At 39.5% G+C, this 15,631-nt stretch overlaps 2 protein-coding genes across 4 annotated transcripts in view; one reads left to right on the plus strand and one right to left on the minus strand.

Annotated features, from left to right (window-relative positions):
* LOC145977919 (arylalkylamine N-acetyltransferase 1-like) overlaps positions 1–10,275 on the plus strand; it is a 48,191-nt gene extending 37,916 nt beyond the window's left edge. Inside the window, exon 2 of the mRNA XM_083110234.1 lies at positions 9,294–10,275. Within this exon, the coding sequence (XP_082966360.1) occupies positions 9,294–10,027 (734 nt within the window). The 3' untranslated portion in view covers positions 10,028–10,275. The remainder of the gene's footprint in view (positions 1–9,293) is intronic.
* The window catches only part of aralar1 (calcium-binding mitochondrial carrier protein aralar1), a 240,737-nt gene that overhangs the window by 184,815 nt on the left and 40,291 nt on the right, over positions 1–15,631 (minus strand). The window lies entirely within an intron of this gene.

Genomic DNA, 15,631 nt, shown 5'->3' on the forward strand with positions numbered 1-15,631 from the left:
TGATCACCCACCCTGTATTTGGCCTTTCTTGTTGTTGGCTGATATCTAGGATAATAAACGGTGCTGATCAATTTTTGCTCATCAGATGAAGTTACTTCAGAGGGTTTCATGTTGATTGTGGAATGGACCGAGTTGTTATATTTATGTAGAAGTTCTGGAAGAATATTAATCCATTTATAATTACCTTGAAGTGTAAATTGTTTATACATAAGATTTTTTAAGGTTCTGTTGAATCTCTCTACAATTGAGGCCTTGAGATCACTGTAACTCGAATAATGTTTTATTGCCTGGCTTTTAATAAATTGTTGAAACACTGAATTATAAAATTCTTTGCCATTATCTGTTTGCAAATAGCGCGGGGATCTTCCACTCTGATTGATGATTGTTCTGATGGCTTCTGTAACACATTTTCCAGTCTTGGATTTGAGTGGCACAGCCCAGGCAAATTTTGAAAATGTGTCTATTACAGTGAGTAGATACTTGTAGCCCTTGTTGATTTTGTCTAAGTTTTTCAACTGCCCACTTGCCATTTCAATCAAGTCGCTTTGCCATAAATCATCTATGCCCTTTGTGACTACTGGGAGTCTCTTAAAATTATGTCGGGCTTGTCTGTGTAATTCATCAACAATAATTTCTCTAGACATAATATGTAAACAAGAATATTGCAACTATGGGGTGTTCAGCAGCTGAGACTGCAGGATTTTCTAAATATAATTTGTCCCCTATCTGTATTTTAAATTCCAGAGTGCCATCATCTTCAGTATAGGCTGTTTCCAATGTATTGGGGTCTGTAAAATCCTCCAATTCTACACTGGTGATTTTCACTTTGTTATCAGCATTTGTTATTGATAATGTAGGGTAGTGATGTGCCTGTGGCTGTAGCCAATATTTGATCTTGATTGGTCTCAATGTGCCCCCAACAAAAAATTGGTAATAAAATTGTGCAGGGGACAGCATATATATTTTGCCACCTGGTGTAAATGGAGAATCATATTCTTTGTTGGGGATGCTGTACAATTCAAGAATTACTGAATGTTTTGGATTCTCGATTATGCCTGTTATTTCCTTTTCTGCTGTGAGCAATCTGCTTGTTACAGATTCAAGGTGCTCATTGATAGTCCTAACAACATCATCATGGCCTGGCTTGATTTTTATGTCCACAGCAAGTTTTTTGTATTGTTGCACAATTTCTTGAAGCTAGGTGGCAAAAACAGACAGGGCATTTGCTTGATTGGATTCCATGGTCCCTAGCTGCTGCTTGATATTAGCTACAATTTGTTGCAAATTTTCAACAATTGCCAATTTTGAATTTTGAGCTGTAAGATCATGGACCTGTCTTCTGATATCCTCAAACAGGGCATGCAATTCATTAATATGTTGATTGGTTGGAAGAGTGGCCACTGCCTGAGTGAGATGTTTGATCTCTGCTTGGATATTCTTGATATCTTCTGATTTCAATATCCTATTCACTGCTCTCTTAATATTTTTAAGTTCCTGTGATGTAGGCAAATTTGATACTGTATTTTGCAAAAATTCAAGTGCCAATTTCACAGTGTTTAATTCAGAAGCATCGGCCACATTTTGCATGGCATTTTGGAGCAGGGCTATATCTGCCTGAGAGGGTGTGGATTGTTGTAAAATTTCAAGTTTTGTTTGGATATCATCTATCAAGTGATGAAAATGAGATAGTTCAGATTCAGTGTTGAGGTTTTCAAGCTTTGTGATTTGTTGCTGGACACTGACAAGAGTATCTACAATCCCGGGCAATCGGGATTCAAGTACATTTGCCAAATCACTTTGCACTGCTGCTATTGTACCTTCAAGATGGGTTATGGAACTTTGAATTTTTCCAAAATCTTCATATGTTTCAAGTTGCAGCTTGATGTTTGCAACACTCCGAGTTATTGCATTCAAAGCATCAGAAGATGGCAAATTGTTCATAAAATTTTCAAGTGTCTCAATTTTTTCTTTAACCTCGGCTATGGCATTGTTCAGAGGATCCAGATTAGGTATTTGGAGTGATTGAATCTGTTCTTTTAGAGTGGAAATCACTAGATCAAAATCTTCTTGTGATTTTATGCTTTTGACAATTGTTTGGAGCTGTGTCTGGACATTATTTATCTGCTCTTCTAATTGCTGTTTCAATTGCTCAGAGTTGTTAGCCTGGGTCTTAAATTTGGCTTGAAGAGTTGCAACAGCTTCTTCTAAACTTTGAAAATTATCCAATGTAGCCAGGTCAGTATATTTCTGAAGCAGCAATTTGAGTTCAGAATCAATTTTAAGAAGAGGGTCCATGCATTGTGATTGCAAATTTGTAATTTCTAGTTGAAGACTGGCATTGAGTGTAGTTTGTAAAGCTTGTAAATCACTTCTCAATTTCTTGACCCTGACATCAAGCATCAGAATCTCATCACTGTGATCTTCATGTCTTGTATGGCCAAAAATATCATTAGGCATTTTGTTTAGTAGTTATTTATTATAGAGTATCTGATTCTTAATTCTATAAAAAAAGGGTATAAGCTTGTCATAAGATCCAGGGACTTCAATATATAAGCAGTCACCAGCAGAAACAGTATAAACAGTGCCAGAAATCATGTTTGAGTGCTTAATTCTATAAATATTTCTCCCTACTGAAATTTTAACATCACCCTCAGGGGTTGTAATAAATTGCAATTGCCCACCTACAGGTAATTGGTAATAATTTAAATTATTGTTAAATATGTACAATATTTTGCCTGTTTCATCATCAACATCTGTAAATATGCTGTTCAGATGAATAATTAACAAGCCACTCAGTTTAGACAGCATATCAGAAGAGGGTTGTGGTGTTGGCAGGTCCATAATAGCCTGTTTTTTGAACCCAAATAAGTTCATAGGCATGTTTATTTATTTCAAATCATGCTCTGTAATTGGGCATTGATTCCCATTTTTCAAATCACAATGCCCCCATGGTAAAGTATGAATGCCACATGATAAAATACATCTCTTATCATCATGTGGGTCCAGAGCCACTTTTCTTACAACATTTGAAGTCAATAAGTGATACACACTCTGAATTCTGGATTCTGATGTTCTTTTTGTGCTACATGATTTGAGGCAATTTTTATAATCTTCAAATTGGAGCTCTTTTTCAACAGTTACTCTGCCAATGCCCTTAGCTTTTTTGACAACAGCACTACATGTTTTAAAACTATACATCTTGGCACTTAACCCAGCAAATTCCACAATAACATCACCAAGTGTTTCATCTTTTAACTTGCCAGGCACCTTTTTGTTGTGGGGCTGAATCCTTGTATGTTCACTGGTATCAAAATATTGAAACAATTCAGGCTGTGCCATATCTTGATAAACATCTTCTGTTTTAATATCAAGAATAAAACTATCCGTGTCCATGTACATCAATTTTATATTATCACCATAAAAAGGTTTCAACACATCATAATACAATGTTAACATATGTAATTTGGCCAATTCCAATATTGCAGCCCCTACATAAATAGGTTTATCAAACTTAATTTTTGTTTTTTTCATGTTGAAAAGTGCCATATTTTCATCATAAATTCTTCTGTAATTGAAATTAGGCTTTGCAACCAATTTTTTGCTCCGGCTGGGGTCAGTAATTATTTTAACATCAGTATGTTTTCTGACATTTTCAATGGTTTTGCCATATACAGAATTAACCATCAATTTAAACAAGGCCTTATCAAATTGGCTCTTTGCAGATGTTCGAAGCTCCGTATTTGTATTAATATATGGTTTCAACCATTCTGAGTGCCTGAACCTCAAAACTTTTCCAAGTTTGGTCACTTGAACACCATGTTTCATCAGGAACTGGAGGTTTTTGTAATATATAACATAGCCCTGTTTTGCCTCCAGTGTCATCATCAATTTCCTCTGTTTAGAGCCAGGTGAGCACTGAACCTCAGGAATTGGGGGCAGATCAGAAAATTTGTTGTGTAAATCATCAGGAATTAACAGATCAACCTCTAAGAATAGGCCATAGTCACTATCATCAAAGTCCTGAAGATCCTCAATATTGAAATCTTCGACCCATTCAAGCCCTGCATATGGCAGTTTTTGCATCATGGCATGACCATAGAGGCTGTTGGCATCTACATACACTATATAATTTGATGGCCGTGCTGGATCATAATCACGCATATATTTGTTATTTGCTCTGGCATATCTCTGAGAACATTGCACCATACCTCCTCTTATACATTGCTCCATAAACAGATACATATCTTGATCTGGGATCAAATCCAATGGCATTTTGGTATTTAAAAACATTGCATCCCATGCTAGGCCCGGGGCACTGTAAAAATACACTGGATCCAATCCATAATTTTGCATGCAAGATTTTCTGAATGCCTGCATTATATCAGCAAAGAGGGTCACATCAAGTTTCAAATATGCCATGTGATATTCACCAAATGTCTGGCATTTTAAATTGTTCCACACCAATTGGGCATGGTAATAATCCTCATCAGTGATTCCAGAACCTCTGATTTTGCTGTAAAACTCATGTTGTGGAGGCAAAGAACATTCATCAAATTTAGAAAAATCTGTGACATAATCATATGGATATACCCCCTTCCGCCTAATTAATTTCAGGTCCTGATTTGGAAACAATGCACGTGTGATTTTGAATTGATCATCAGATAATTGAGTGGCCAGTGTATCCAGGCTAGCAGATAAAAATCTGTAAGAATCAAGAAATCTTATGTGAATAGGAACACCATTAACTTTAATTATTTTGCTAATAGATATATATTTCTCATCATTTTCAGCTAAAATATTTAAATTCTGCTTCTCAAACCCCTCGTACCTGATTAGATGATGGAAATCATAATTGGATGCTCCATGGCAAAATATGGGGACAAATTTTGGTCTCTTGATCTTAATATTACAGCTATTACACAGGGCCATTAAGAATTTACCATCTGTATGAGAATGGTGTTTCACCTTGATATTTGTATCTGAAAATTCAGAATCACATACCGGGCATTTTTCTGCTTTGTTGAAATCTTCAATCTGTTTCTCTGTTAAAGGCAACATGGGTTTTGATTTTAATAAAATATTAGATGCTATGTCACGGCACTCATTTTCTATTCTATGTGCAAATATTTTGATGGCATCTGGCCCCATGTATGAATATTCTTTAGTAACAACACCATCCTGTACAACCACATAACAAAAGCTGGAAGGTTCATGTAGCTGGTATGGTGTAATTGAAGATTCTTCAGGATCTGGATTGCAGGATGCAAGAGATTTGAGAATGGATTCAAAATCACAGACAATATATGCTGGGTGTTCCAACAAGGCCTCAAATTTTTTGAATTTGCAATTTTCACTTGGATTAGGCATCACCATATGAACAGGTTTATGGTTGCCACAATATTTCAGATGCTCAATTAACTTGTTTCTAGCAATTTCTGCATTCTCTTCAGGAACCCTCTTCACTGTTTTTCTACCATCAAATACAGTTAAACATCTTCTGCACAACTTGAATATTGTATTGGATTTGTCAAGTTGTGTTCTCACTAAAGCTTGAAGATTATGTATCAGAGTGTAATGATATGTGCCATCCCTTTCAATTAAGAGCAAATCAATTGGGATAGCCGATTCATCATCAAATGTACTGATTCTGAGAGGTTCTATTGAGCAATTGCCAGTGGAACAAATAAATACATTAATAGATAATTGTTTGCCATTCATGTCCCTGGCCTTTTTTTCAAATTTATCAATATTCTGAACAGACATTGGATATTCTAAACCCTCCATTGCATCGTCAAAAAAGTGTTCATGTTGTTTATAACAACTTATTCTCTCAGGATGCCTTGAAACTAGAAACAAAGCAGCTAATATACACCACAAAAAGCATTTCTGGTCGGTATTTTCTATATTAACCACGGCTCTTCTGTTTTTAATATTATCAGGTAATGGCAGATATGTAGATCCTTGTAATGGGCTGAATTCAGAAATATTAACATAGAGCCTGTGTGGAGAGCCGCATAGGCTCCATCCAGACTCTTTTCCAGCAAATTCAGAGTGTTTAATGTTTAATTGTTCTATCAACCTGCTTATTATTGTGTCTGAATTTGTATTTGAATATACCGGTACAGTTGCTGTTATGTGGGGCTGTATAAATTTTGTGCCATTTGGCTTCTTATATTGTGTATACAATTTGAGGGACAGCTTATAAGAACCATTTTGTGCATTAAGAATTGCCTGCAGATCAGAATTTATACTGTTCAAAAAATTCTTAATACCACATCTTGGCTCTGATACAAACCGGTAATCCCTGAGTTGGGCATTAAAACTGCTATGGATAGGTTCATAGCGTGGCTGCTTTGCTGCTCTGGCATTTAGAGGTGCTTCATTCTTTCTTTTCAGACCAGATGTGGATGGTTGTGGGGGCAATGTTGATGACTGTGCAGAACAAGTATTTTTATGTGTATATGTGAAGTATTGCATGTTATATTTTCTATTGCATTTGGGGCATATTTTTGTGGGAGTTCTGTATTTGTCTGGGTCACAAATCTTTTGGTGTCTGGCCCAATTAGAGCTAAATATATTTTTATTGCACTGATTGCAATATTTTTGATTCGGCATTTTTGTTGTTGGTTTATTATATACAATTTCCTGGGATACAAATCAAAACTTTATACTGAATAAAAAATATAAGTTGGGTTCAGCAGTGTGATTTGTGTGTGTGTATATATATGTGTGTGTGTGTGTGTGTGTGTGTGTGTGTGTGTGTGTGTGTGTGTGTGTGTTAATATTTTTGGCCTTGGTATTTTTGTTGTTGGTTTATTATATAAAATTTCCTGGGAATCAAATCAAAATTCTATGCTTAATCAGTTGGGTTCAGTACAGACAAAAAAACTGCATAGCTCTATGTCAATTAGTTCTTGAGATTTTGTATTTAGGAACCACTTTGACCCCCCTGCCAAAAATTGGCTTTTATTGTATCAGTGTATATTGTTTCTATGATCAAAATTCTATGCTTAATAAAAAATATCAGTTGGGTTCAGTACAGACAAAAAAACTGCATAGCTCTATGTCAATTAGTTCTTGAGATATTAATTATTTTGTATTTAGGAACCACTTTGGCCCCTCTGCCAAAAATTGGCTTTTATTGTATCAATATATATTGTTTCTATGACCTTACTTGGGTTATTCCGCCAAATTATATGCTTCAATTCTCCTATACTTTGGTGGAGCCTGTTCAGGTTCTGCCCCCCACTTGTGGGTTCCACTGCCGATCCAGCAATGGTGAAGAATCTGCACTGTGCCCTGGCTTATATAGATTTACAGAGCCACTGCTTATTTAAACCAATCAGGAAACACCACATCATCACATTATGTCATAAGCATTTAATCAATTAATATTGTACAACATAATGCAATAGAACTGGACTGGGAAGTAAATATGTATGGATGTGGGTATGGGTGGGGGTAGGTATAGGTGTGTGGGGGTGGGGGTGGGTGGGGGTGGGGGTGCATCTTGGCTTAGTTTTAAGTGCTGTGTTCAAAATAAAAATATAATGGCTGGTAGCTGTATCCAAGCCCTATTATAATTTTTGTTTCTCTATTCAGTCACTAATTTTCATCCTAGGATAATTATATTTATGGGGGTGATTCTGCATGGCTGGAGTATTTTCTCCTGTGCGTACCTCCCATTTTTCTGCTAGGTGTATATGCAATCAACACGCAGCGCCATGCCCCCGGGACTCTCAGGAACTAATCCATCAAGGCAATAAAACTGCAGGAGCTGCTAATAAGAATTGCTGGAAGTCAATAGAACTGCCCCAAGTATTGATCGTACCACAATGCTGCCCCATCCTACAGCTCCACGCCTCGGGAATCTGAGGAACTAATGTATTGATCCGATGCTCACAGCTCCATGTCGCAGGAATCTGAGGAACTGCTCCTCCAAGTATTGATCTGGCAATAAAACTGCTAATAAGACTGCAGAAGCTGCTAATAGAATTGCTGAAGGCAATAGAACAGAATCAATATATTGATTTCCAGAAGCTTGAGAACTGGGTCAGTTGAGAATCCATATATTGATTCTCAGGCCGGTTGAGAACTGCCCGGCTTGGATTAATATGAGCCGAAGCTAAGTTTTTCCCATATGCATGACAACTGCTTGGCCCCCTGAGCAACATACTCAAATTTTGGAAAAAATCAATAATTTTGTTTCTCTGATATCTTCGGAACCATGAACCCTAGAGACATGGGGTTTATTGCTTTGGCCTGGGCATGAAGAGATGCAACTTTTTGATCTCTATAAATTTTTCAAAATATCTTGTTGTTCTCTAGATCTTGAATAACTTGCCTATTTTTCAAGATAGAAGCATGGGGGTTGCATATTTGAAATCTAGAGGCTGTTTAGAAGTTTTGTTAAAAAATCGATAACTTTTTAAATTTGAGATTTTTCAAAAACTATCAGTGCTGTAGACTTGAAATTTTGTAGACATATTCTAGGCATAATTCTCTATATTTTATGTCTCTATAATTTTCCTGATATATGCAATATTTAAGCTGCAAATCTCTGATTTATGTCTGTTCTATAAATAGAATTTTCTGAAAAATGCAATATTAACAAAGTTGTTAATATCTTCGGAACCATGAATGCTAGAGACATGGGGCTTGGTGATTTCTCATGGGCATTTCAAGATGCAACTTTTTGATCTCTATAATTTTTCAAAAATCTCTTGCCATTCTCTAGATCTTGAATAACTTGCCTATTTTTCTTGAATAACTTGCCTATATCATACAATATCAAGAGGGGCATATTTTTGACAGGATTATGGACAACAATCTCACAGAAGTGCCTTTTATAAGTGTAGCCTCATCAATCTGAGGGGGCTCTTCCTTTCTCATGGAATCCATGAGGGCTTTTTTACAAAAATCTTGGATTAGACAGAGTTCCACACTTGAGCAAAAAGCTCATATGGGCATGTTGAGCTAGTTTTAAGTGTAAGCAAATCTGCTTGGGGGGGGCTCTTCCTTTCTTGGGTTTATAATACCACAAACCCCACTACTTATAGTCTACGGCACATCACTGGGTATATCCCACTTCAGAAAACATTTCTTAAAAATATTATTAATTTGACCTTCTTCAGAAAATTTTCTGCGAGTGTTGATGTATGGTCTTATTGTCTTGATTCCTAAACAGTGGTTCCATCCTTATTCTGTTTGGTCCCAATATTTTACATAATATTTTGTATTCAAAGTTAATACACGGATCAATATCTGAAATGTGCTTAATCTGTCCATTCCAGGTCCACACTGGACAGGCAACAAGACAGCCGGATGTCGAGGTGACGTCACGCCGGAACCAGACCCACCAGACAGGAGCGGGGCTCGAATCCGTTACGAACCGCTCGCCCAGGAGAGAGCCGAGGAGGTCCTCCACTTACTTATCCACTCCTTCTTCAGAGAAGAGCCTCTGGGCGTGGCGGCCGGGGTTCGAGTCCCGGAAGACCTTCAAAGATGGCTCCCGGCATTCCTGCAACCGATGCTCGAGCAGGGTGTCTCGCTGGTGGCCGTTGAAGAAGAGAGCGGACGGGTGGTCGGAGTGTCGGTGAACCACGTCATCTACCGTGGAGTCCCGGATTATCACATGATCGATTATCTCCAGCCAGACACGGATCCAAGGATGTACAAGGTAGCAGCCTTCCTGAGGACTCTCCACGACGATCTGGAGGTCTTCCCAGAATCCTTTCCGCAGAACGATGCCGCCCTCTATATCCTCATGCTCAACGTAGAGCGCCACTACGCCGGAAGAGGTATAGCTAGGGAGTTGGTCGGGAGGAGTGTCGATCTTGCAGCATCCAAAGGGATCCGTCTCGTCTGCGCCGACACCACGGGGGAATTCTCGGCCAGAACTTTCCTCCGGCACGGATTTACGGTTTTACGTGAGCTACGGTACGGCGATTACGTGATGGACGGTGAGCCCGTGTTCCCGGAAATGGGTGTACACACAACCGCAAGAGTGTTCGTGAAAGAGTTGTAGATTGACGTAGTGTTTCAACCATTACATGTCGTACATTGTACATAGACAATGAAAGAGTTCACGTTAAAGTGTGCAGTGAGGTATTTGTTACATATGTTTACTTGTTTTCTTGCTGTAAGATTACCCAGGTCCTTGAAGAAATTGGATTCAAAAAGTGTACGGAATTTTACTGTCTAGTTAAACCTGTAGAAATTTGAGAGAGAGAAAAAATATGGCGCAACTTGGGATCTAACTTTGGGGGTGCAGAATCGAAACTTGGGGTTTAACTTTGGGGGAGAAGGTAGATTCAAATATTTTTCTATCCCATTAAAACAGTGTCCGGACTTTTTTGCTAAATAACTGCTAAATTTGCGAAATAATAATAATTACAAATTACTTTGCTCTCATATACGAGGAGGTTAACAAAATTACCATTAACTTGTAAATTTTGATAAAATTGCAAATTTGGAGGGGGGATCTCCCGCCAAGTTACGCCTTGTACATTGATTTTAACGCACAGAAAATCTTGAAAATGCCAATCTTGAACATGATGTGCACTAAAATTTGGTTAGAATAGAAATCTAAACATCTCGCCCTATCTGGACTTATAAAAAAATTCAACTTTGAGTAGAAAACGTTACATATCATCCCTCTCATAGGGTGTGATCTAAAAAAAGGCTTTCAGTACTTCGCTTTTATGTCGTCTAAACCGTTTGCGTAAAATAAACAAGACAGCAATAAACGTAGAAGTATATAAGTTGAAGCTGTGGTGGGTTCTGTCCAGGAGCCTGGGACTAACTCGCATCAACACAGAGCAGTACCTATGGATATAATTTGTCCTGCAATAAGCAGGGTTTCCAGTCCAAGTTGTAACTATGATTGTAGTGTGTGAGGTATAACTGCTTCATGTTCACACGAAAATATGTGATCAATAAAAGTGCGGCACTGTGCCGCAAATCAGACTGACTTCAAATACATGTCTATACATTTCACTTGCTGCATATAAAAGAAGGCACTTGACACTACAACAAGGCAGATTCAAAAAGTTCAATTGCAATTGAAAGCGGTGATACCTGGCAACCTTGTTCTGGTAGAGGGCAGTGTGATCAAATATCTCAGTCTGAAGTGAGACGCCGTTGAGTGAAGACGTATCCAGCAGTGGCGGCTGGCCAAGTGCAACAAGTGCAGATGTTTTCACCTAATTTTCAAATTAATATTGACATTTTTCATTTGCTTATTAAATTAAACTATTTCCCAGCAGAACGCACACGATAATACTCAAATAACACGCCGCTCGGCGCTACGCACGTATTGAGTTCGTCCCAACCCAAGAGCAAACACCGCTAGGTTGCGGAAGACTTAGCCGGTTGTCATGGCAACGGTGACGTCACCTAGCGTTGGCCTTGAACATGGTGTCGCCCTCTACGTGAATCAGTTCTCTCGTCGGAGAAAACATCGCATCCAGTGCTTGTGGCAAAATCTTCGCGTTCTCGCGAGATCTTGTTCCGCGTGTGTGTTTCGCGTTTCCTATCGTGTGTTGTGTTCATGTGTTGAGCTGTGGTTTCTACAATGAACCCAGTAAATGACTTAGTGTGTAATTTGTTGCAGACACCATTTTCCAGATGGACGGATGAAGACAAAAAAGGCGTTTTAAATTGGGGGGGGGGCACTGGCACTTACTATTTGTTTTCATTGCCTATAAATATACTTCTTCACCTGTTATTTTAGGCACGAGCCGCTACTGGTATCCAGTGCGCTTGGCGTAATGATAAGCGGAAGGAGCTTTGGATGGCGATTGGAAGTTAATTGTTTGAGCAGTCAACGCACCGAATTCATTGGTAAAGCTGTCACGTGAGGTGAAAGTTCAGTATTTGCATATGGCTGCAAAATAAAATGGTAGGCATGGCAATTACACTACATCATTTTCACGGTACAAAATAACATTCCTCCAACCAGATCAAGCGTTGCGTTTACATCGCCAGATAGAAAGGACAAGGTCTTTAGTTACGATCTATTTAAGCAGGGTTGCCATATTTCACCAACAACGACGTGATTCCGAGAACTTTTTGAACTTGTCTTCAATTTATGATTATATCATTTGAATTTTGGTTGATGTGCATTTAAGAGAGATGATTCTCGGTGTTTTTCTGTAGTTTCCGCTCTCGTTTAATCTCGTTCTCTGGAAGATCACGAGTAAATTTCCATTTATCTTTACCTTACAGCACTGCAGCTGTGTGACACGGAGGGGGAGGGGGAAGTAAAAACTCCATAAATGCGTAAGGGATCAAACAGCCGGAGTCCTTGACCCACATGTGTCATTATCACGCATGACAGATCCTTCCGGAGCAACGAGGTCGGCAGATGATCTTAGCCTTTCCATCCGTCTCTCTTCCGGAAGCTCCTCTAACGAACACCGAGCGTGAATCATATTACTTCCGCCTCAGGAGTCACCTCATTATGGGCTCCATCCGAAAAGCATCGTTCCTCGTCACATCAAAAGCCGCCTTTCAACTTCATTCTCTGGCAGGGCGTTCGAATTACCCTTCTCGTGGACGATATTAGCTGTCACAGAATGTGGCCTGCGATGTAAATTGCGTGTGTTTCATGGCAGTGTAGCCAGTGCAGTGTGTGTCAATTTTTCAGGGGTGGTCAAAATGTTCGAGGAATGAATAAGATATTACAATAACTGCAAATTTGGTAAAGAACAAAAAACACGAATAAGAATGATAAGATAGAATACGTAGCTAATGAAACACACTGATAAAGAAGATACACTTCTGATCTTAAATTTTCACAGCAACCAAATACTTTGAAGGATTTCTGTGGAACTGGCATGTGCATTACTGCAATAAACTACACTTTAATGCTGTTAATACACGGAAAGGATATTTCCTCTTCAACATGCGTCTATGCGGTTAACCTTATTGCCCTGCAATTAATTCCCAATAACGTAATGTAACTTAACATTATAAATTTGACGTAACAGCCCTTTGAAGGGCAGGACCTTCCAAGCAGCTTTTCAATGGGTGATCGAGTTCCATCGCCGCTGTTTTCCGGCTTTCGAGACCGAAGTCCGCCATCATTGCTTTCAAGTAGTTTCCCTATTGTTATCACGAACCTGGGTCAGCACTGAAATCTTTTAGGCCCCTCCGGGAATCGAACCCAGGACTGCTCGCACCAAAGGCGAGAGCGCTACCAATGTGGCTGCATAAGGAGCGTACCGGTATATACTGCAATGGGGTAGCTGCTCCATAGGTCCTACCGCATGATAATATTTCGGGACCTAATTGAACTTAACGCCATTCAAAACACACCCTATACGCCTTCATGGCGTGGCGCAAAGCACAGGGGAGCACTTTACTTTTACTTAACTTACCAGTCAAAACATGAGAATACCAAATGAACGTATAAAACTATGGCTGTGAACATTTCCAGAGGGTACAACATTATGACCAAAAATCTGTTGTTTTTTAAAAATAATAATAACATTGCCGCTATTAATAAACCATGGTTTAGTAGAAATTTACAAATGTGGCTCAAAAATACGTAACATTATGTTATTAAAACACCTGCTTAAATCAGATATCATATTTGTTCTGAGTATCCAGCCATCAGATTTAGTGAGATTCTCTGGTAACAGGACGGACCCGAACCAATGTGTCTCAATAGAAAACGTCACTTAACCACTTAAGTCCGGGCAGAACTTAAATAAAGTTTGTTTTCATGGAATATTAACGAAACAGTCAACAGTACCTGCTCTACTTTACCAAACAGATAGAGAGGGAAGTTTAGCTTGAGGTGAAATATTTGTTTTTCAGCTTCCCTCTCTCCACGTCTGCCTCTGAACTTTCTGTACGAAAGTAAATTCTTCACCAAGCACTACTACCCTTTGGATGTGGGCGTCTTTACAAGAATTGAATTGTTGTTTTAAGTTAACTTTACGCACAGAAAGGCTAATCGAGACTGGACCTACAGTTTAAAGTGGTCGATTGATTGATTTGGTTTTTAAGTCCACTTTATGCACAACGCTAATCGGGACTGGACCTACAGTTTAAAGTGGGATCCGAACCACTATGTGCCTCCACCGGGTATCGAACCCGGGACCCCTTGATTACAAGGCAACGACGCTACCACTGCGCCATCGGGGAGGACACAGTTTAAAGTGGGATCATAACCACCGTGAAATGTGCCTCCAACGGGCATCGAACCAGGGACCCCTTTATTACCAGGCGACAACGTTGGAAATAAGGTCCGGCTTTGTCCAGAGCTGTGCTGATGCTATTGGCGATTCGCCGGTGAAGTATTCTGCAAATGTGGACAGTATGACCCGTGGTGGAGCAGATCGAGAAAGAGCCGCCTCGTAAGCCTGCAACGACCGCACTGCGACGAAGCGAGGCGACTTTATATTGCCTATCGCACCCTTAGTTTAAGATAACTGCAGACTCTCCGTGATCTCGCGGATGGTTGTGAGCGCAGAGAGAAAGCAGTTCGCCACACAAGATCTGATCCCGCGAAGATTCGGTTCGTAATGCGCGTATCCCCAGCGGGCCAGGCTGGTATCGATTGTAGCCAGTGGCGGTGGTTGCAGCGGGAGGTGGGGGGGGATGCCTCTCAATGCTATTGATCTCTAAATCTTGCAGAATTTACTCAACCTGCGAGGCCACTTGTGGAGAAGCAGTGGACTGCATTCCATGACCTTTTACAATGGGAATTTAAGCGGAATGTACATTGGGATGCACAAGTATTTTCAGGTAAATTGTCCATATATTTTTGTGTCTTTAAGTACAGGATTTTTACGTATACTGGTGCAAAAGTTTGTTTGCGTCTTGTCTCAATTCTTGATGCTCTCATTGCGTAACTATTTGCTTGGTAATACTTATGCATCTCACTGTACGGACTTGCAGAATAATACGTGTCGTGAGAACTATTTCCAAGCACCTTGAGGATGGAAGATAGGGGTGCCTGTTGCCTAACCCTACAGCGATAAGTGGATTCTAATAGCAAGTTTTTAATTCTAACATCGAAGAAGAATTAGGCAACACACATGACGCCTAACAAGCATCATTAAGGGAAACAGCTTTTCCAAGTGTTTAAAGCCTAGTTTCGACTGAGAAAAACTAGATTCTTTTTCCTAAATGCATACAGCACAGGCTCACAATTACTACTAAAGGACCCACCTTGCTGTAATTACTTGATACATACCGTGTGGTCCAAAACTCCAGGAACGGTCACATATCGTGAGAAATACACATCGAATCGGAAAACGAAAAAATACGTGTTTAATAAGTGAAAGAAAGTTATTCAATGATATCATACTTGATTCCCCACCCCCGCCCCTGGGGGTGGGGCGGGGGGCAACTGTGAAATTTTAAATGGAAACACCCATCGGAAAGAGGACTTCATTCCGAGTCCAACGAGTCCAATTTTCGCGATTAAATTAAATCGATTGCAGATTCGGAATATACACGCCAAGACCTTTCAATAGGTTCTATCTACCCCCTTTCCGTATACCTTTTTTTTTGGGGGGGGAGGGGCGAAATTTTAAAATAGCCATATCTTCGTTTCTAATTGAGCTAGGAGGATGGTTGATAGCTCGTTGGACTCGGAATGAAGTCCTCTCTTCGA

The sequence above is a fragment of the Lepisma saccharinum genome, chromosome 24 (genome assembly GCF_977018435.1).
Source record: "Lepisma saccharinum chromosome 24, izLepSacc3.1, whole genome shotgun sequence".
In the NCBI taxonomy this organism is placed as follows: domain Eukaryota; kingdom Metazoa; phylum Arthropoda; class Insecta; order Zygentoma; family Lepismatidae; genus Lepisma; species Lepisma saccharinum.